Here is a 23,790-nt window from a genome sequence, read left to right as displayed (position 1 = left end):
TTCTACCTGCTGAATAATTAGAAAAGAAGGAGTTGCAAATGTCTCCCGCTCCTCCTATTTCTGTAAAAGGCACGCCATAGTCTATTTTCCACCCAGTAGCCAGAGTGATCCTTTGAAAGGTTAGGTCAGATTATATCACTCCTCTGCTCAAACTCGCCCCCCCACCCCCATCACTTTCCATACCACTCAGCATGAAATCCAAAGTCCTGACTGCGGCCTAATGATGAGGGCTTTCTCTCCTACCACTCTGGCCCTCAGGGGCTTTTCCAGCCTCTGGCCCCCTCACACACTCCTGCCTCAGGACATGTGCACTTCCTGTTCCTTGTGCCTTCAACATTCTTCCCTCTCATCAGAGACATGCCCTCATCATTCCTAAAACTGCAGCCCTCCCCACCTCAGTCCTCTCACTCACCCTTCCCTCACTCGGCTTCATTTCCATAGCATTGATCACCACTTGAGAGGTGGAATATATACTGATTCACTACTGCGTCACCCTCTATTCAGCACGTAGTGCCTAAACAGTGGCTCAATAAATATTTGCGAAATGAATAAAGACAACTTAAAGCACAATTTTGCTGGTAAAAGAGAGAATGGGAAAAATTGGGTTTTTTTTTTTTTGATGTGTGCATTTCTTTTAACAGACATCCAAACCAAGTAACACACCAACTGATTTTTCATTTGACGTTACTTTTCTTATTTCTAACTGCTCAATGTAAATATTTGGGTTTTTAATTAAGAACTTTATTATATGTTAAATCAAAATTACTTTTTCCCGAAACATGTTCAAATTAAAAGTAAGTGAGAAGTACTACATGCAAACACTCATTTTTATACAACTTTTCATAAGCATCTATACTCTCTAACCATAAAACACCATATACTGCTTAACAAAATCAAGATATATAAAAGAAGAATACCTTCTGAAATGAGATTTAATAGTTATAAGAATGACATGTAACAGTAAAGACTAAAATTATATCTAGGAACCTGGCAGCCCCTGGACAGCTGTGGGCTATTATGAATAACTAATGACCATGAAGATGGAAGATCTGCCTAGACAGACAGAAGCCAATACAATTATTCTAACAAGGTGTTCTTGGCTTTTGGTTGAGCTCTAGGTTGTAAAGTTCACAACCTGATAGAAAAGAACCCCCTTAACCTTTCTACCTACAATCTTAAAATTATGGACTTCCCCCTCAGTTTAAAAGCCTAAATACTGAGACTATATACTAAAACTGTTACCTTTCGGACAGGTGGTTTAGTTATGATGTCTTCAAAATTATCTTCTGCTTTTAACATTTGAAAATTTTCATGTAATATTCCTATCTTCTTATCATTATCCCACCCTGCTGGACTAGAAAGAAATGCACATGACAAATTCTCAAGCATTTATACAGTCATTCTTTGATTCAATCCATGATCATATTAAGGGGAATATTTTTATGAAGTTAAATTTGACCAATTATGGAAAATTAATCAGTTTTATTATAAGGCTCAAGTTTACTAATTTCTACTTAAAATTATTATCAGTCTTCCTGATTTTAAAACTGTCATTACAGGTTTTGGGGGGAGAAGGTGGTAATTATTTCTACCTCCCAATTTATTCAGATAACTTTTCAAAGCATGTCTAGATTATACATTGGGTCCTTTATGTATCATAACCAATTAGAAAGTAGAAACAATAATATATGCACTCAAGATAGTTTAGTTATAATAGCAAGCCTTTCAAAAGGGTTCAGGCCAGCAGTAAGACTAAAAGGCAAAGATAAATAAATCAAGGCAGGTTATAAATAAAACAATCTAGGAACAGATTCTCATCTACTCATCATGGAAAAGTCTACTGGTCTCACTTCAAATGAAAATAAGATGATGATGATGATGCACCATCGAACTGGAGCAACAACACATGATAAAACGATACATTTAAGAGTATACTTACATAAATACTGCATCTTTTTCCACAACAATAGCAGGAATCTTATAGGGAAATCCATAGAGTTTCTGAACAATGTATTTATATACTAAATCTATATTTTTGTTTTCTTTTACTGAAGTGTAAATAAGTGCTGCACCATCTGAATGAACACCGTTAAAGAAATTTTTGGACAAACTCCATCAACAGGTACCATAGAATTTTGTGTTCTCAGCTTAGCATTTATGCATATTAGTTTCAAAAATAATTTCCAAAGGTATAATTACATGGTAATCAAGACTTTCAAAACTATAAAATACTTATATACAGGCTAAAATGCAAATAAAACTATCTCTACATAACTGGTTTAACTTAGGAGGGCAAAAATCTCATTAGCCAAGAAAGTAAAGGTAAATTTAATAACTGACACCACTACTACCTCTACATTTAAAGCATATGAAGAGGCAATTTATTTTTGTTTTTAACCTTCCTAAACTTCATGAAGGAGGGATATTATTTATCAAAAACTGTTTTGCCTTTTCAACAAAAATGGTTTGCACTAGTGTCTCTTTCAGTTTTTACTAGTCCAGGAATCAGGACTTTGAGGAGAAAGCTCAGGAGATCCACTGAACAGAGAAGATGAACCATCAAGAACCATCAGGAAGCTTTCAGGAACAATCCAAGGCAAAACTAGACTTCATGACCAAAACGCTAGCACTAGCCATTGGGTCTCAAGAGAGATGGTGACTCAGGCCAAGAGGAAATGCTGAGAATGATCTAACTTCTGAACTAGGATACTCGTATTTTCTAGGACATGACCCAAGGCTTATGAACCTTAAAATGGTATTGCTAAATACCACTTGTCATAATACTTAATTTGGTAGAAACAAACATCATAATCTTAAATGCTTAATTGTGTGAACTTTTCATGAATGATCTTTCTCACGAGAGCCAATTTATAATTTGGAAGATTTACACAGCTGGAAATTTTTTTTTTTTACATCTTTATTGGAGTATAATTGCTTTACAATGGTGTGCTAGTTTCTGCTTTATAACAAAGTGAATCAGCCATACATACACACATGTTCCCATATCTCTTCCCTCTTGCATCTCCCTCCCTCCCACCCCAGGCAGTCACAAAGCACTGAGCTGATCTCCCTGTGCTATGCGATTGCTTCCCACTAGCTATCTATTTTACGTTTGGTAGTGTATATAAGTCCATGCCACTCTCTCACTTTGCCACAGTTTACCCTTCCCCCTCCCCGTATCCTCAAGTCCATTCTCTAGTAGGTCTGTGTCTTTATTCCTGTCTTACCCCTAGGTTCTTCATGACATTTTTGTTTTCTTAGATTCCATATATATGTTAGCATACAGTATTTGTCTTTCTCTTTCTGACTTACTTCACTCTGTATGACAGACTCTAGGTCAATCCACCTCACTACAAAAAACTCAATTTCGTTTCTTTTTATGGCTGAGTAATATTCCATTGTACATATGTGCCACATCTTCCTTATCCATTCATCCGATGATGGACACTTAGGTTGCTTCCATCTCCTGGCTATTGTAAATAGAGCTGCAATGAACATTTTGGTACATGACTCTTTTTGAATTATGGTTTTCTCAGGGTATATGCCCAGTAGTGGGATTGCTGGGTCATATGGTAGTTCTATTTGTAGTTTTTTAAGGAACCTCCATACTGTTCTCCATAGTGGCTGTACCAATTCACATTCCCACAATACACAGCTGGAAAATTTGCAATGCAATTGAAATGTTTTAATTTTTAAAATAAAGATGATTTTGAATTGTTGTCCTCACTGACACACACACACACACACACACACACACACACACACACACACACACCCCTCTCTATCTTTTTTTAAAAATTTATTTATTTATTTTTGGCAGTGTTGGGTCTTTGTTGTTGCATACGGTCTTTCTCTAGTTGCAGTTAGCCGGGGGCTACTCTTCGTTGCAGTGCACAGGCTTCTCATTGCAGTGGCCTCTCTTGTTGCAGAACATGGGCTCTAGGTGCATGGGCTTCAGTAGTTGTGGCACATGGGCTCTAGAGCGCAGGCTCAGTAGTTGTGGCACATGGGCTTAGTTGCTCCGCGGCATGTAGGATCTTCCTGGACCAGGGCTCACACCCATGTCCCCTGCATTGGCAGGCAGATTCTTAACCACTGCGCCACCAGGGCAGCCCCCCTCTCACTATCTTGAAGTGATTTCTTGTTTTGTATTCTTTTAAAATCAACCAGCTCTACTAAAGGTCTGTAATTATTGTAGTGGATAGTCTCCTTCCTGATTACATCTCTATATGTACATTTCCAAGTGTAGCTTTAAATAAATGTTTAAAGAGACTGTTTGTTCTCAAATTTTCTAATCTGCAAAGGTAACAAAAAAGGCTATCAATACCTACTTCAATTACTTCTACTTTTTGTTTTCTTTTGCAGACAAATGCCCTTTAATTCAATCCAACTAACCATTATGTGACATGAGAAGAGAAAGTGCCATGGAGGACAAAGTACTGAAAGAAAAAGGGAAAAGGGAAACTCCCAGTGTCAAGTGATCTTATTCATTATTCAACAAGACTCTTGCCAAGTGGTCCTTAAATTAAACGTCCACTAATGATGATGAAAAACTAAAGATACTACAAATGTGTACATTACTTATTCCTGTCTTCTCCTACTACCTATCATTTCTTCACTTTTCAGACCCAAAGGCTTTGATTGGTGAATGCAACTGCAAAACATCTGATCCAAGGGGACAAGTGAGAACACCTCTCTTCGGTGCTCTCAAGCTGTTTGAAGTTTTCAACAGGAAATTCTCTTAAAAGCACTCCCTCATTTTATCCTTTGTTTAGTTGTAAATGTTATTCACTGGCTCATATAATCCTTACAACCTAGACTACACAAGATTCCTTATGCTAGGTTTTCTAACCTTGTGATCATTAGAATTACCCAGAAAGCTTTTTTAAAATTCAGTATATATTCTCCAGCCTCCCCTTGGAATGTTCCAATTCAGTAAGTCTTAGATAGGCACAGCCAGATTTAAAAACCATTGCATTAGACTATAGTGGAGATAACATACTAAACAAATTAAAAACAAGAACACACAAACCCAAATATTGATCTTTCCCTACCACCCACCCCCAAGAAATGAATACCAGTTTTCAGCGAGAATGTTTTCAATGCCAACTCATTAGAATTTTCTACGTAAGTCTGATCATTAGTTTTCTTAATCACAGTATTTTAAAAACAGCAAATCAAAGTTACATATTTCAATACTTGCTTTTATATCTCAAAATACCTAGATATAAATGATTTGGGAACTGTAATTTCCAACCAGAGGCAGGAGGAAAAAAGTTTATGGAATTTCTGAAGTCATCAATTTATTCCTTTACTTAAACAAACAAACAAGCAAACAGCTAAGGAACACTGCACCAATCAATGTATTAAAAGGATACACTGTAAACAAAACTTCCGGATATGAGACTGAATAAAATCGAAATGCTCATCTCTGTAGTCATGTTCTTTCTCCAACACACTAATGGCATCACACTAATGAGTTAAAATAATTTTAAAAACAATATTAACTTTAAATAATAATATGATGATTTAAACAGTTCAATCTTGGGTGAGGGAATATCACAAAACTACCACTCTGATACAGTGACTGATCAGTAGAACCTAGAATATTAACTACTCTTATATGTCTAGAGGCTTTTAGTTGGAGTCTTAAGATTAATGAATACTTTTATTTCTTTAAAAAGCACTGATTTCTATGATATATTGAATGTGATGAGAACACCAAAGAGAAAGTTTTAGTACATAAAGGAATGAAGAATAATAGGACAAGCTTATAATGGGCGGTCATACTTGCTAACTCAACGACTTATGTCCTAGAACAAAGTTTTTAAGATCTAAAAATCTATTCTAGTTCTATAAAACACTGTATACCCAGGGAGTCTGCACCTCTCACTACTTCCCCTTTGTTCCTCTGCTTATTTGATAGCTCTTAATTGACCTTTATTTCTTTTCTGGTGCTTTTATTCACTCTCACTTCAATTTCACCAACAGCAAGAAAGGGGAATTACAGGCTATTTCTGAAATGTCACCTGTACAATCAATGAAACAATTCTAAATTCTGCTTGCTACAAAAAAAATGTTAGGAAAAAAATTAAGGCATGTTCAAACATCATGATATCCAAATAACTTCATCAAAACTTTTGTGAATTGAAGGTTGTGAAATCTAAAAACAGGGCTTCCCTGGTAGCACAGTGGTTGAGAATCCGCCTGCCGATGCAGGGGACACGGGTTCGTGTCCCGGTCCGGGAGGATCCCACATGCAGCGGAGCGGCTCGGCCCGTGAGCCATGGCCACTGAGCCTGCGCATCTGGAGCCTGTGCTCCACAACGGGAGAGGCCGCAGCAGTGAGAGGCCCGCGTACCCACCCCCACACACAAAAAACCCAAAAACAAACAAACAAAAAATCTAAAAATAAACAATGCCTATCATACCTAATATTAGTTTGGGGTCAAATTTGATGTCATTTTTTTTATATGTAATTTTTTGTTATGCATATATACAACATAGAACAGTCTCCTTATATAAACATGATATAGCATACTGTCCATGTTATAGAACACTGAGAGTAATTATTTTAAATTATTAAAGATACTTATAATTATTATACTGTTGACTTAACAACATTTTTGGTGAAGCATGATAGTTTAGTAAAAACATTTTTAACTGAAATATGAGGATCTGGCAAGAAACCTAGTCTCTCTGAGTTTCAATATCAAGCGTCTTTAAACTGAGTTGAACCACCATTCTTCATCTATCCTGAGACACACATTCCCCCATCCCCCCACACACTTTAAAAGCTCTTAAACTGAAGCAGAACTGACGGTGTCTTTGATTCTGTGAAATACTGCAGATGATCTCTTTTGGCTTGAAAATTTTATTAATCTCTGACTCATTTGATACTGATTCGGGTCCCCTTAAAGCTTGACATTTTTTCTTTGGAAAATAAAGAGCTTTTTAGAAGGCAAGTTGTGGTGTAAAAACAGGAAAATATCTGCCAATAAACAGCTCTTTGCCAAACAAAACCCAAACAAACCACAGACAAAAGGATTCTACTGTAAGAGTTTAAGCACAGTTTTATACAAAAACATAAGTAACAATTAACTACACCTGAATCACCATTTGAAAAGCAGACAATAGACTTTGACTTAATTATTTTAAATGCTACCCCCCCACATTCCTTTGTTATTGATAATTTTTGTAGTGTTTAAAGCGAAACTTAAGCTATATTTAAATTTTTTTTTATCATTTTTATTCCAAAAGTGAATAAATTCCACACCCTCCTTCATTTAGATGTGAAAATTTTTCATTACAAAAAACATAATAATTTTAGATCTCAAAAGCGTTTATATGTTCTGTAATTACCTTAATTATTCCATGGCTTACACAGTACACATACTACTTAGGACCAAATGGGGAGAAGATGAACTATAAGTTATTTTTTAAAGGAAATTTGATTGTATTATAAAGTGTATACAGTGACAGAACTAAATTAACAGTTTTTATAGTAGTAATCCTACCAGAATCTCTCTCTCTCTCTCTTTTTTTTTTTTGCGGTACGCAGGCCTCTCACTGTTGTGGCCTCTCCTGTTGCAGAGTACAGGCTCCGGACGCACAGGCTCAGCGGCCATGGCTCATGGGCGCAGCCGCTCCACGGCACGTGGGATCTTCCCAGACCGGGGCACGAACCCGTTTCCCCTGCATCGGCAGGCGGACTCTCAACCACTGCGCCACCAGGGAAGCCCCAGAATCTCTTAAATAAAAGCCTTTGATAACTGCATATCAACTTTACATAATGAGTATTGATATATCTTTAAAATTAAGTCTATTTTAAGTACATTTTCTAATATCAAGATATTAGTATATAAAACTTACTGTGGAAAAATATTTTATTTTATAGTTGATAGTTATCATCTTACCTGTAACTATCTCTACTAAACTGACTGTACAATTTGAAGTCTAACTGGAAGTAGGAAAATGAAATTTGATCACAAATTTTAGAATATCTGAAGTAACATTTTCTTTCAAAGAAAACTATGATTAAGTTCACAAAACAAACATGAATATCATTCAATATTTTAAACTATTATATCTACTTATTAAGAAAAGTTACCTAGGAAAACTAATGTGTCAACTCCAAAAGGAGCCTAGAAAATAAAACAGTTGTTCATCCTTAGTTAGTATCAGTAGTAGAATCTGTAGGAAGCAAACTAACCTTTGTGCAAACTACTAGTACTGGAATGCCCAAGTTCTGTGTAAGTGTATCTGCACCCAGAGGTAAAACCACACTGTCGTCTTTGTCTTCCTGTGATGCGGTATTTCTTCTCTGAGGAGAAGCTGGGAAATCTTCTCCTGGCTCTACATATTCTTGAAAGTCTCTAATCACTGAAAATCAAAGTAAATAATTTAATACACAGTTTAGAAATGGCTTTTTATTTCAGCAGGTAGCTTTTCTGCCGTCTAAATACATATTTTACTAGAGTTCACACTTAGTCTTGTGTAAGAAACAAAAAGGTTTTGAGAAATCCAATTCAAAGACAGTACAGAAACTCTGGACCCACATTAATTATCAGGAGGCAGAATAAAACACTGAGTGGCTCCAAAGAATGGGGTTCAATGCAGGCCTGGTTCAATCTGTGCAAATTACTGTGGGCAAGTCAAAACTGAGCTTTGTCCTTCTACCCTCTCTAATTCACAAACAGCACTGAAAGGATAAAAGAAAAAAATAAATATGAGGGGGGGAAGGTTTCCACAATCTAAAAGACAGTTCCAGATGGCTTTCTAATATTAACTTCCTTTCTGTAAACCCTTTATTCAGGTCTCCTCCTCTTTACCTAGGTGCAATCTTGAGCCATGTTTATCCTATAACCCCCATAAAAACTAGAGAGATATTACCAATACTAATAAGTTTTTAGAACTCGTTTGCAAAATTGTCAAAACCTTCACTTAAAAAAAGTTAATGTGGGAGAGGAACCAAGATGGCAGAGTAGGACATGCTCTCACTCCCTCTTGCAAGAAGACGAGAATCACGACTAGCTGCTGGACAATCATCAACAGGAAGACACTGGAACTCACCAGAAAAGATATCCCACATCCAAAGACAAAGGAGAAGCCACAATGAGACAGTAGGAGGGGCGCTATCACAGTAAAACCAAATCCCATAACTGCTCGGTGGGTGACTCACTGACTGGAGAACACTTATACCACAAAAGGCCACCCACTGGAGTGAAGGTTCTGAGCCCCACGTCAGGCTTCCCAACCTGGGGGTCCGGCAACGGGAGGAGGAATTCCTAGAGAATCAGACTTTGAAGCCTAGTGGGAACTGATGGCAGGACTTGACAGGACTGGGGGTAACAGAGACTCTTGGAGGGCACACACAAAGTAGTGTGTGCATCAGGACCCAGGGGAAGGAGCAGTGACCCGAGGGGAGACTGAACCACACCTACCTGCTAGTGTTGGAGGGTCTCCTGCAGAGGTGGGGGGTGGCTGTGGCTCACCGTGGGGACAAGGACACTGGCAGCAGAAGTTCTGGGAAGTACTCCTTGGCGTGAGCCCTCCCAGAGCCCACCATTAGCCCCACCAAAGAGCCCAGGTAGGCTCCAGTGTTCAGCTGCTTTGGGCCAAACAGCCAACAGGGAGGGAACCCAGCCCCACCCATCAACAGTCAAGCAGATTAAAGTTTTACTGAGCTCTGCCCACCAGAGCAACAGTCAGCTCTACCCACCACCAGTCCCTCCCATCAAGCCTCTGAGACAGCCTCATCCACCAGAGGACAGACAGCAGAAGTAAGAAGAACTATAATCCTGCAGCCTGTGGAACAAAAAACACATTCACAGATAGACAAGATGAAAAGGCAGAGGGCTATGTATCAGATGAAGGAACAAGATAAAACCCCAGAAAAACAACTAAATGAAGTGGAGATAGGCAACCTTCCAGAAAAAGAATTCAGAATAATGATAGTGAAGATGATCCAGGACCTCAGAAAAAGAATGGAGGCAAAGATTGAGAAGATGCAAGAAATGTTTAACAAAGACCTAGAAGAATTAAAGAATAAACAGATTAACAATACAATAGGGCTTCCCTGGTGGCGCAGTGGTTGAGAGTCCGCCTGCCGATGCAGGGGACACGAGTTCATGCCCCGGTCCAGGAAGATCCCACATACCGCGGAGCAGCTGGGTCCGTGAGCCATGGCCGCTGAGCCTGTGCTCCGCAACGGGAGAGGCCACAACAGTGAGAGGCCCGCGTACCACAAAAAGAAAAAAACAAAAACAATACAATAACTGAAATGAAAACTACACTAGAAGGAATCAATAGCAGGATAACTGAGGCAGAAGAACGGATAAGTGACCTGGAAGACAGAATGGTGGCATTCACTGCTGTGGAACAGAATAAAGAAAAAGAATGAAAAGAAATGAAGACAGCCTAAGAGACCTCTGAGACAACATTAAACGCAACATCATTCGCATTATAGGGGTCCCAGAAGGAGAAGAGAAAGAGAAAGGAGCAGAGAAAATATCTGAAGAGATTATAGTCAAAAACTTCCCTAACATGGGAAAAGAAATAGCCACCCGAGTCCAGGAAGCGCAGCGAGTCCCATACGGGATAAACCCAAGGAGAAACATGCCGAGACACATAGTAATCAAATTGGCAAAAATTAAAGACAAAGAAAATTATTGAAAGCAGCAAGGGAAAAATGAAAAATAACATACAAGGGAACTCCCATAAGGTTAACAGCTGATTTCTCAGCAGAAACTCTACAAGCCAGAAGGGAGTGGCATGATATACTTAAAGTGATGAAAGGGAAGAACCTACAACCAAGATGACTCTACCCGGCAAGGATCTCATTCAGATTTGATGGAGAAATCAAAAGCTTTACAGACAAGCAAAAGCTAAGAGAATTCAGCACCACCAAACCAGCTCTACAACAAATGCTAAAGGAACTTCTCTAAGTGGGAAACACAAGAGAAGAAAAGGATCTACAAAAACAAACCCAAAACAATTAAGAAAATGGTCATAGGAACATACATGTAATTACCTTAAACGTGAATGGATTAAATGCTCCAACCAAAAGACACAGGCTTGCTGAACGGATACAAAAGCAAGACCCATATATATGCTGTCTACAAGAGACCCACTTCAGACCTAGGGACACATACAGACTGAAAGTGAGGGGATGGAAAAAGATATTCCATGCAAATGGAAATCAAAAGAAAGCTGGAGTAGCAATACTCATATCAGATAAAATAGACTTTAAAATAAAGAATGTTACAAGAGACAAGGAAGGACACTACATAATGATCAAGGGATCAACCCAAGAAGAAGATGTAACAATTATAAATATATATGCACCCAACATAGGAGCACCTCAATACATAAGGCAAATGCTAACAGCTCTAAAAGAGGAAATTGACAGTAACATAATAATAGTGGGGGACTTTTAACACCTCACTTACACCAACGGACAGATCATCCAAAATGAAAATAAATAAGGAAAAACAAGCTTTAAATGACATAATAGACCAGATAGATTTAATTGATATTTATAGGACATTCCATCCAAAAACAGCAGATTACACTTTCTTCTCAAATGCGCACAGAACATTCTCCAGGATAGATCACATCTTGGGTCACAAATCAAGCCTCAGTAAATTTAAGAGAATTGAAATCATATCAAGCATCTTTTCTGACCACAATGCTGAGATGAGAAATGAATTACAGGGAAAAAAACGTAAAAAACACAAACACATGGAGGCTAAACAATATGCTACTAAAAAAACAAGAGATCACTGAAGAAATCAAAGAGGAGATCAAAAAATACCTAGAGACAAATGACACTGAAAACACGACAATCCAAAACCTATGGGATGCAGCAAAAGCAGTTCTAAGAGGGAAGTCTATAGCTATACAAGTCTACCTCAAGAAACAAGAAAAAGCTCAAATAAACAATCTAAACTTACACCTAAAGGAACGAGAGAAAGTAGAACAAACAAAACCCAAAGTTGGCAGAAGGAAAGAAATCATAAGGATCAGAGCAGAAATAAATGAAATAGAAACAAAGAAAACAATAGCGAAGATCAACAAAACTAAAAGCTGGTTCTTTGAGAAGATAAACAAAATTTATAAACCATTAGCCAGACTCATCAAGAAAAAGAGGGAGAGGACTCAAATAAAATTAGAAATGAAAAAGGAGAAGTTACAACAGACACCGTAGAAATACAAAGCATCCTAAGAGACTACTACAAGCAACTCTATGCCAATAAAATGGACAACCTGGAAGAAATGGATAAATTCTTAGAAAGGTATAACCTTCCAAGACTGAACCAGGAAGAAACAGAAAATATGAACAGACCAATCACAAGGAATGAAATTGAAACTGTGATTAAAAATCTTCCAACAGGGCTTCCCTGGTGGCGCAATGGTTGAAAGTCCGCCTGCCGATGCAGGGGACGCGGGTTCGTGCCCCGGTCCGGGAAGATCCCACATGCCGCGGAGCGGCTGGGCCCGTGATCCATGGCCGCTGAGCCTGCGCGTCCGGAGCCTGTGCTCCGCAATGGGAGAGGCCACCACAGTGAGAGGCCCGCGTACCGCAAAAAAAAAAAAAAAAAAAAAGAAACAAGAAACATCTCAAACAACTTAAACATTTGCAAACGAATCAACGGACAAAGGATTAATCTCCAAAATATATAAACAGTTCATGCAGCTCAATATCAAGAAAACAAACAACCCAATCCCAAAATGGGCAGAAGACCTAAATACACATTTCTCCAAAGACATACAGATGACCAAGAAGCACATGAAAAGCTGCTCAACATCACTAATTATTAGAGAAATGCAAATCAAAACTACAATGAGGTATCACCTCACACCAGTTAGAATGGGCATTATCAGAAAATATACACACAACAAATGCTGGAGAGGGTGTGGAGAAAAGGGAACCCTCTTGCACTGTTGGTGGGAATGTAAATTGATACAGCCACTATGGAGAAGAGTATGGAGGTTCCTTAAAAAAACTAAAAATAGAATTACCATATGATCCAGCAATCCCACTACTGGGCACATACCCTGAGAAAACCATAATTCAAAAAGACACATGCACGCCAATGTTCACTGCAGCACTCTTTACAATAGCCGGGTCATTGAAGCAACCTAAATGCCCATCGACAGACGAATGGATGAAGAAGTTGTGGTACATGTATACAATGGAATATTACTCAGCCATAAAAAAGAACAAAAGTGAGTCATTTGTTGAGATGTGGATGGATCTAGAGACTGTCATACGGAGTGAAGTAAGTCAGAAAGAGGAAAAACAAATATTGTATATTAACGCATGTATGTGGAACCTAGAAAAAATGGTACAGATGAACTGGTTTGCAGGGCAGAAGTTGAGACACAGATGTAGAGGACAAACATATGGACACCAAGGGGGGAAAACCGCGGTGGGGTGGGGATGGTGGTGTGCTGAATTGGGCGATTGGTACTGACATGTATACACTAATGTGTATAAAATTGATGACTAATAAGAACCTGCAGTATAAAAAAACAAAAACAAACAAACAAAAAAAACAACTAATACTAAACTTTCTTTGGGTTATTTGTGAAGAAATATGTTAATATAAATGTTTCAGACATTACATGAAATTTCTAAAACTCTTATATGTTCTGGTATAATATTATAAGTCATAATTCTAGTTATTACTTTAAAATGTATATCTCAGAAATAACTAAATTTCCTTGTCAACTGCATTATTATGAACTTTCATCAAGCCTTTAACCGTGGTCATTTTTAAGTCTTTTGTCATTTACAGGGAGTTCCGGGTGTACTCTGATGCTTTCGCAAAAATGTTCCTATAAAAGGGTTTCATCTTCAAGGAATTCATGGAAAAGACTGACAAGTACAGGTTTCTGGTAACTGACTATACTGCTGAACTGAATAAATAAGCATTTTCAGAACTCTAATGGAAAACTGATGAATTCATAAAAGTGCTAACTAAAGATCAAGATGAAAAAAATTAATTACATGGGACTGAGTGAACTGATGAGGATAATTTTTGTGATTTTCTGTTTGAATAAAAAAAAAGTTAATGTGAATATACCAAGAGTGTTAACAATGTATACTTTGATTTAGTAATTACTCTTCAAGGAATGCTTAAGGGACCAGTGACAGATACACATACACAGGGATTTCCATACAACTGATTTTCATGTTTAAGGGCAAAACAACAAATTTGGAAACAAATTATCCACAGCACAGGATTAAAACAGTATATGTGGGAATATTATACAGAGCCACAAAGGAGGAAAACTGTCCTAAACTTACATGGGGTCAAGAAGAGGGAATCTTGAACAGCTGAGCATAATTCCACCAGGAACAGAGCAGCATGCGTATACCTTTAGCAGCTCTGGAAGCTATTACCCTTCAAATCAGACACTGAAATCTAATTGGTTCTCAAGTTTTAGCATGCACCAGAGGTTTCTGATTCAGCAGTCTGGGAAAGGGCCTGAGAATGTGTATTTCTGACAAGCTCTCAACTGTACTGATACTGATGCTGCTGGTCTTAGGACCACACACTGAAAACCACTGACTGCTATAGCATAAACTTAGAGAGGGGGAAAAAAAGCCCCAGAGGTAATGGCCAACAAGGAAAAAAAGGTATAGATTAAAAGCAGTTAGACATCCTTTTCAATAATTTAGGGCATACATTCTCTTAATTTTTTACTGTTTCCGTGCATATAAATTCCAGTAAGCTGTCAAATTTCCCCTAAAAGTTATCGGCTAACAATAGCAAAGAACAGCATACCATCTGTATGTTTTCTTAAGCAAAGTGCAACACTGACATATGAAGAGCTCTCAGTGAAATTAAGAACTGTGACAAGTGGCTTACAACTTGTTAGAAATGACCCATATCATTTTCATAATTTCCATGAAAATTTCCAACTTACATGGGCACATACAAAATATATTATGTACTTTATAAATCATAAAACCAGCTTAACATCTTTATATTTATGTTGTTACTCAACATCTTTATGGACATACTTCATTTTGACAAAGTTAGTAAAGGTTGTTCTACTTACCAAGAAACGAGACTACTGAAAATGAGCAGCTGAAGAAAGATTCAAATTTTTTTATCCTGAAAACCCGCTTTCCAAAATGAGCACATACGGCCTTTTGGCAAAGAAAAGGCGCCTCTACTAAAGAGTCTGCCATTATGTATATGTTTCCAATGTAAAACTATATTAAAACAGCACATCATTCAAAGTGAATTTCAAAAGCAGTACTCTCATTGAGTTTCCCTCATTAAACCTTATTCAAAGTCAAAAGTTCCTAACAATTCTGATAGTCAGCTAGGACATTTTGTCTTTGAAATCTATATTTTCTAGACTACTCACACTTTTGTTCCATTTCTTTCATTTCTTCAGGAGGAATTTTCAATTTGTCAATATGTTCTCTAACAACACTTGCCCATTTCTGTAAAGAATCCAAAGCAGTCCAAGGCTTTGACATATCAACAACCAACGTAACTAGAGTGTCCTTCAGAGAAATGGCATCCAGTGAAAATTTAAGGAGGCCTTTGTGATACGGGTCTCCATCCAAGATCCATACATTACACCTTGTTTGATCTACGACAGACAAAAGAAAGTTACCAAGGCAACAGGATAAAGTCATTTCATCATCCAACTAACAATACTACTTGGTATTTTAAGGCATCTCCACAGGAGATGTCTCCTTTGGCAAGGTTCACCTACTTGGGTTACATCTACCAATTCAGTAAAGTCCTAATGAATACTCAAGAAAATGATTTAACTGCCAACACAGAAAATCAGCATCCTCTACTTCATATTTCTCAATCCCAAATTCTTACCATCAGCAGATAGAGCCATGCATATTCAAGATATTATATACGAAAATGAGAAGGCAAGTGATCTATAGAAGAAAAAAATGGCTGATCAGATGAGAAGAGCTGGGGAGTAAATGACATTTTCATGTCAAAAATTGAGACGATGGTAAAAAGAGGGCAAAACAATCATAGGATACTATTATTTCATATATATCAGAGGGAAAATGAACTGAAAAATTGAGGTTCTTCAAGTTAAGCAAAAAAGCTAAAGTCTGCACACCAATACCTTAAGACGTTTAAAAATACCACTATATGAATCCCAATCTCAAACCAATAAAAGTATGCCCTAACATAACTATTTACTGACTGGCATGACACAGTACGTCTCCTAGTAAAAAATGACACACTAAGAAAAGTCAAAGACTAATATTAATATGGAAAGCAGTGCAACTTGGGAAGACTTCAGTAAACTTACATTACAAATAAACGACACTCACCATCCCTGTCTTCATCATGAACATTTAAGTACAAATATTCCAATCCTCTTCCTTTCTTGTACTCCTCTATTCCCTGAATTTTTCTTATTAAGCTTGTTTTTCCAGCTCCATCTTCACCTGTAAAAAAAGGACAAATCTTTAAAATTATAATATGGATTATTTAAGAATGCTTTCTAGTGTGCCAAGAGAAAACCCAACTGGAACTAGCTTCAATCAAAAGGGTAATTTGATGTAAAATAACTCGGTAATTATACAGGTGAAGATGCAGACTTCACCTCCAGGATTCTCTCTCTTGGTATCTCTGCTCCTCTTGTTAAGTCTCATTTTATCCTATTATAAACGGCTTCCTCCATGGGTATTTTTCAGGAGGCTCAACTCTTATGCCATCCTCATTTAATCTACAAGGAACAAAAGACTCTCTCTGTCAGTTTTCAGTCTGAAGACTCTCAGGTAGACTCTTAGTTGGCCCAGCTGGGGTTATGTGCATACCCAAGGGACACTCATGGAGGAAGGATAATACATAAAAACTGACCTGGGCAGGGAACTGTGACTGTAGCCTCACCAAAACCATGAAGCCATAAGAAATATGCACAAAGGAGAGGAGTGAGGATTGGGGATAGTGAGTTGGACAAGAACAAGGGCAGAGAGTATGCAGAATAGACAAAAATAAAATGTAGACTTAAAAAATATTAATAGCAAGAAATCATGTGATTTAAACTTGGCACAAATTTTAAAAGTTTAAAACTAGGCTAGCAAGTCAACGTTTTGGTGAGTTTTTTTAAATATTGTGAATTTATTTAAATACTACATGTTACTATTTCATGGACTTATTTTGTTATTGGCAATATTGTGTTACTAATAAAGGTGAGTTTCTTGGATCTAAGGACTTATTTCTGGAGACTCATGAGTTCTCTGAGAATTTAAAAGTTATATTCATTTTCATGTTAAGCACTTAAATTCTGTATGTCTTGGATCTTCTGAATAACTATCTTTGTATCTAAATGCTGTCAGAAAAATGCAGTACCCACCTCTGCACTGGTGTTTATCATCCTTCTGGTACCAAGCTGAGGCCAAGTGATGTACACAGAACAGAGAAGAGAGTGGCCACATAGGTATGCCAAACTCAAAAGAAAGTGTCCCAGAGCAGTCAGTGCTATTTTCAACTGTACTGGTCAGAATGGTTCTGAACCATTTCCAACATTTCACAGCAATAAGTATAGGCTTAACTAGGCAATAAAGAACTTGCCATTAAATGAGTATTTACTTTTCAGTACTATTTTTGCAGTGAACCATTACAATGGTCCATCAAAATACAGACTGGGTTGAAAACAGGAATATCTATGATAATAACATGAGTTCCATTATGATCATGCTTAAAATGGACATCATAAGGTTAACCAGTGAAAAATAAAATACATACTTTTTAAAAAATTCATTTTATTTATTTTGGCTGCGTTGGGTCTTCGCTGCTGCGCACGGGCTTTCTCTAGTTGCAGCGAGTGGGGGCCACCCTTCGTTGCAGTGCGCGGGCTTCTCACCGTGGTGGCTTCTCTTGTTGCGGAGCATGGGCTCTGGCATGTGGGCTTCAGTAGTTGTGGCATGCAGGCTCAGTAGTTGTGGCTCCTGGGCTCAGTAGTTGTGGCGCATGGGCTTAGCTGCTCCACAGCATGTGGGATCTTCCTGGACCAGGGCTTGAACCCATGTCCCCTGCATTGGCAGGCGGATTCTTAACCACTGTGCCACCAGGGAAGCCCCCCATAAATACTTCTGTCTACTATTAAACTCATTTAATTTCAGCAAAACATCATTTGTTATTTATTTATTTATTTTGGGGGGGCTGCGTTGGGTCTTCATTGCAGTGTGCGGTCTTCTCATTGCAGTGGCTTCTCTTGTCATGGAGCACGGACTCTACGTACGTGGGCTTCAGTAGCTGTGGCTCGCGGGCTCTAGAGCGCAGCCTCAGTAGTTGTGCCGCACAGGCTTAGCTGCTCCACGGCATGTGGGATCTTCCAGGACCAGGGCTTGAATCTGTGTCCCCTGCATTGGCAGGCGGATTCTCAAACACTGCGCCACCAGGGAAGTCCCATTTGTTATAATGATTACTAATCTGAATTTTATCAGTTCCATAGTTTTTATGGCATTTAATTTATAATTTGTTTTTATAGTTCAAGAACTATAAAAAATTCAAAGAATTTATATCTAGTCACCTCAGTAGGCATGAGCATTAGACATAATAAAAATAATCTAAATCACCGTGTGAGACCTATGAAAACTTTCTTTTAAAGAGTGTTTAAACAGGAAAGAACAGAGGGATTTTTTTCTTTTTCTTTTTTTTGGCTGTGTTGGGTCTTTGTTGCTGCATGCAGGTTTTCTCTAGTTGCGGTTAGCGGGGGCTACTCTTCATTGCGGTGTGCAGGCTTCTCATTGCAGTGCTTCTCTTGTTGCAGAGCATGGGCTCTAGGCACGCAGGCTTCAGTAGTTGTGGCCTGAGGGCTCCAGAGTGCAGGCTCAGTAGTAGTGGCACACGGGCTTAGTTGCTCCGTGGCCTGTGAGAACTTCCCGGACCAGTGATCGAACCCATGTCCCCTGCATTGGCAGGCGGATTCTTAACCACTGTACCACCAGGGAAGCCCAGAGCAGAGGATTTTTAAGACAGTGAAACTATACTGTACGGTACTATAATGGTAAATACAAGTCATTAGACATTTGTCAAAACCCATCTGATGTACACCAAAAGCAGATCCTCGTGTAAACTATGGACTTTGGGTGATAAGGCTGTGTCAATGTTGGTACACTGACTGTAATAAATGTACACCATGTGGGATGTCAATAGTGGGGGAGGCTGTGCATATATGGGGACAGGTGGTATTTGGAAATTCTCTATACTTCCCACTCGATTTTGCTGTGAACATAAAACCACTCTAAAAAAATTAAGTTTACTAACTTAAAAAAAAAAAAGAGTCTGAGTCTGTTCTAAAACTGAAAGGATCAAGATTTCTCTTATGACAGGCTACTTTCCTGAAAGGAGTCTTCTAAGTTAAACATGACACCAATTGAAAACTTATTACCCCACAGAAACAGTGTTATGTATTATAAGCAAACACTTAGTGCCTAGACTTATCATAGAAGCTTAAATCAACAATACAATGTTCACTAAGAATTTGCAAAGTATAATATATAGAGATCCATAAAAACACGCAGTAATTAGTCAGACAAAACTTCACTTAATATGAGCCAGCATTTATCTTATCTCTTTAATTCCCACTTTAGATGTTAAAAAGTGAAAAAGTATCTTTATTTTTTTAAATTTATTTATTTATTTATTTTTGGCTGCGTTGGGTCTTCGTTGCTGCACGTGGGCTTTCTCTAGTTGTGGCCAGCAGGGGCTGCTCTTCATTGTGGTGCGTAGGCTTCTCATTGCGGTGGCTTCTCTTGTTGTGGAGCACGGGCTCTAGGCGCGCGGGCTTCAGTAGCTGTGGTGCACAGGCTTAGTTGTTCCGCACGTGGGATCTTCCCGGACCAGGGATCGAACCCATGTCCCCTGCATTGGCAGGCAGATTCTTAACCACTGCACCACCAGGGAAGTCCCAACATATCTTTTTTTTTTTTTTTTTGTGCTAGGTGGGCCTCTCACTGTTGTGGCCTCTCCCGTTGCAGAGCACAGGCTCCGGACGCACAGGCTCAGCGGCCATGGCTCACGGGGCCAGCCGCTCTGCGGCATGTGGGATCTTCCCGGACCGGGGCACGAACCCGTGGTCCCCTGCATCGGCAGGCGGATTCTCAACCACTGCACCACCAGGGAAGCCCCCAACGTATCTTTAAAAGGTCAAAAATTTGAGTCTGTTTCAACTTTTAAATATTTCAAATACATGTTTTATATACAAAAGTTTCTGAAAAATATATATACTCGTAGATAATCTTAAGCATAAGCAAAAAGAATAAAACCATAATAATAGCCGTTAGAAATAGTCATTGATAATTTGGTTATCTCTGATGGTAAGATTATGAGTGATTCCTTAAGTAATAAGTTCGTGTCTTCCTTTTAGTTTATCTAATTCTAACTTTAAAGGTTTAAGTCAATAGGCTCAGAATAGATTTTGAGCCCAAATTCATGGTATCAAAAATATTGTCAATCGTAGCTCACACACTCACCACTCTAAGTTCTTGCAGCCATCAGCACAGTGTGGCTGCTGCCTTTTTCTAAAGTCTGACTGCAAGTGGAAGGGGCCACCCCCACTTATCATGAGACCAGAGTTTATTCCTCCCCAGTGAATGCTGACCATCATTCATTTCACTGGACTAATGGTTCTCAAAAATGCATCAGGATAACCTGGGGGGCTTGTTAAAACACACTGCTGGGCCTCACCTCCTGGCTTTCTGAGTCAGTAAGTCTGAGATGGGGCCCATGCATCTGCATTTCTAACAAGTTTCCGGTGTTGCTGATGCAGCTGGTCCAAGGACCACACTTTGAGAACTTAGACATTTAGACGTCACTTAGACGTTTACTACTCTAAGCCAAGCACTAGGAATACAAAGATCCACAGGTCAAAGTTGCTGTCCTAGGAGCTCATAAATTGGAGAGGGAAAACAAACAGAAGACAATTTCAAGATACTGTCATTAGGACTGCACTAGAGATGTGCAACAAGCAGGAAACCAGACCAAAGGGAAGATCCTGGATTTGCTTGGAAGTCAAAAAGGGCTTTGCACAGAAACTAACACTTCAACCAGATCTTGTAGTGTTAATGAACCATAGAGAGTTAGTCATTCCAGGAAGTAGGAAAGCATATACAGAGGCCTGGAGGAAAGTGTCCTTCTAGAAGGGACAAATAATTTGAATGCATGAAATTTAGAATGTAAGGGGGAAAGGAACCAGAAAGTGAGAATAAAAAGGGAATGCCAGATCACAAAGGGTATCCTACGCCAGGCTGAGATGGTTAAGCTTTATCCTGAAGAGTCACTGGCAGTATTTAGGTATTTTAGAAAGATTGCTATCACAGAGGTGTGGAAGAGTGACTGACAAGGGTAGCTTTGGGAGTAAGGAGACTAGATAATAGACAATTACTGGAGTCCTAGCAAGAAATGAGGTAGGCCTGAACTAAAGTATTAGTGGTGTGGTGGGACAGCTGGACTCAAAGGCTGATTTGGCTGGGAGCCAGCAGAGAGGTTAAGGGAAACACAGAGGGCAGAGAAGACCCTCCCTTGCCACAGCTACAGTCACGCCACCCCTCCTGTTCTACCACTTACCTTTAGGTGGTTGGTCCTAAGTCTTCCTTGCAAGCTTCCACACACCCCCCAACATTTGTGTCTCCCAGGGTTCCTTCTTCAGACCTCTATTTTTCTCACTCTACATATAATTCTAGGGGAATCTCCACACAAGACTTCAATACCACCTATAATCTGGTGACTCAGACTTCCTTCCAGCCTCAGTCTCTCCTGAACTACTTACTGGTCATCATTATTTGAATGTCCCATAAATAACTCACATTTCAATATGCACAGAAGTATTAATATCATTATCTTACATTTTCTCCCCCAAACATTCACTTACATAATTATTAAGAAAAGAGTCCCACATCAAGGCCCTTATCCACTGTTCCCTCTATTTAGAACATACTCTTCTATGTGTTACCTAAGCTTCTTTGTAACTTTCCTCAAATATCACTTCCTCAGGTAGGCTGTTGTCCCTAACCATCTCATTTAAAATCACAACCTCAATCAATCAATCAAATCAATCAATAAAATCACAACCTCCCAACACCCCTACTGCTTCTTGTTTTTTCTCCATTGAACTTACTAACATAATACGCTTTTTCTTTTTTTTGCTTAGTCACTCCCTACCCGCCAAAACTCCAGAGCAACAGGCATTTTTGTGTTTTGATAACTGCTGCATGTCCAGTGCCTATTAACTCTTCATAGTGAAAAGTATATTCCTAATCCTCCTACACAGCAGCCACTGACAGGCTGTCTCAAACAACAAAAAAAATATGCCAAGATATTAACACAAGTTTCACAAATCCCTGAATGAACAAATACAAATTCTGTCCCCTTACCCACTTAGGGAGGGTTCTTTTTTTTTTTTTGGCCATGCCCTGTGGCATACGGGATCTTAGTTCCCCGCTCAGGGGTCAAACCCATGCCCCCTGCAGTGGAAGAATGGAGTCTTTTATTATTATTATTATTTTTTTTTTGCGGTACATGGGCCTCTCACTGTTGTGACCTCTCCCTTGTGGAGCACAGGCTGCGGACGCACAGGCTCAGCGGCCATGGCTCACGGGCCCAGCTGCTCCGCAGAATGTGGGATCTTCCCGGACCGGGGCACGAACCCGTGTCCCCTGCATCGGCAGGCAGACTCTCAATCACTGAGCCACCAGGGAAGCCCAGTCTTTTTTTTTTATAATAAATTTATTTATTTTATTTATTTATTTTTGGCTGCGTTGGTCCTTTGTTGCTGCACGTGGGCTTTCTCTAGTTGCGGTGAGCGGGGGCCACTCTTCGTTGCAGCACACGAGCTTCTCATTGCAGTGGCTTCTCTTGCTGTGGAGCATGGGCTCTAGGTGCACAGGTTGTAGTTGCAGCATGTGGGCTCAGTAGTTGTGGCCCGTGGGCTCTAGAGTGCAGGCTCAGCAGTTGTGGCACACGGGTTTAGCTGCTCCGCAGCATGTGGGATCTTTCCAGACCAGGGCTTGAACCTGTGTCCCCTGCACTGGCAGGCGGGTTCTTAACCACTGTGCCACCAGGGAAGTCCCAGCACGGAGTCTTAAGCACTGAACTGCTAGGGAAGTCCCGGGAGGGTTTTTAAACTTTAGTGTGCATTAATGCAAAAACCTCAGAAGTCAGGACAGAAAAGGGATGAAATTTCAAGTCCATCAATGTGCTTCTATATAAGAAAAATTAAAGGACTGTAATTTACCTCCCCCTTCGCCCACAGCCTAGTCAAACAAACCATCAGTGGCTTCTGCTTCAGTCTCTATGGAAGCAGCAGTAGCAGCAAACACACAGTGCCTACCATATGCATTTAACCAGCAGTAATTCCAACACCACCACAACTCTAGCAGAATGATGATTACCTCCCATTTGAGGATACCTGGGGCTCAGAACTGTTAAAGTATCTTATCCAAAGTCTCAAACAGGTAGGAAATAACAAGGCCAGGATCTGAATTCATATGAATTGAACTCCAAAGCACCCTCTTTCCAATATACAACATATAAACAATAATTAAATCTTTAGAAGACTATTAAACATATTGCTTATTATTTTTGTATTATGACAAAAGAATAAGACATTCCTGCTTCCAGGGGTCATTTATTTTCAGAAGAAACAGAAAAATGATTTAATGCATTCCTCTCTGTGGGCAGCCTCTGGGTGATGGATGGCTATGTTCCCATTCTCCTGATTCTACCTCTAAGGATTGGGAATGAAGTTTGTTTTACTTTACTAATAATTTCTTCTCTCCTG

General features: G+C 39.2%; 1 protein-coding gene across 1 annotated transcript in view; it reads right to left on the bottom strand.

The window, feature by feature from the left end:
• Positions 1–23,790, bottom strand: part of DYNC1LI1 (dynein cytoplasmic 1 light intermediate chain 1) — a 46,998-nt gene that overhangs the window by 5,600 nt on the left and 17,608 nt on the right. The window contains exons 3-8 of the mRNA XM_059077370.2: positions 16,334–16,450; positions 15,388–15,618; positions 8,213–8,382; positions 5,379–5,472; positions 1,940–2,075; positions 1,243–1,354 (exon numbers count right to left, since the gene is read on the bottom strand). Of these exons, the coding sequence (XP_058933353.1) occupies positions 1,243–1,354; positions 1,940–2,075; positions 5,379–5,472; positions 8,213–8,382; positions 15,388–15,618; positions 16,334–16,450 (860 nt within the window). The remainder of the gene's footprint in view (positions 1–1,242; positions 1,355–1,939; positions 2,076–5,378; positions 5,473–8,212; positions 8,383–15,387; positions 15,619–16,333; positions 16,451–23,790) is intronic.

This window comes from Kogia breviceps, chromosome 10 (genome assembly GCF_026419965.1).
Source record: "Kogia breviceps isolate mKogBre1 chromosome 10, mKogBre1 haplotype 1, whole genome shotgun sequence".
NCBI lineage: Eukaryota > Metazoa > Chordata > Mammalia > Artiodactyla > Physeteridae > Kogia > Kogia breviceps.
This window is presented reverse-complemented; position numbering and strand designations above follow the sequence as displayed.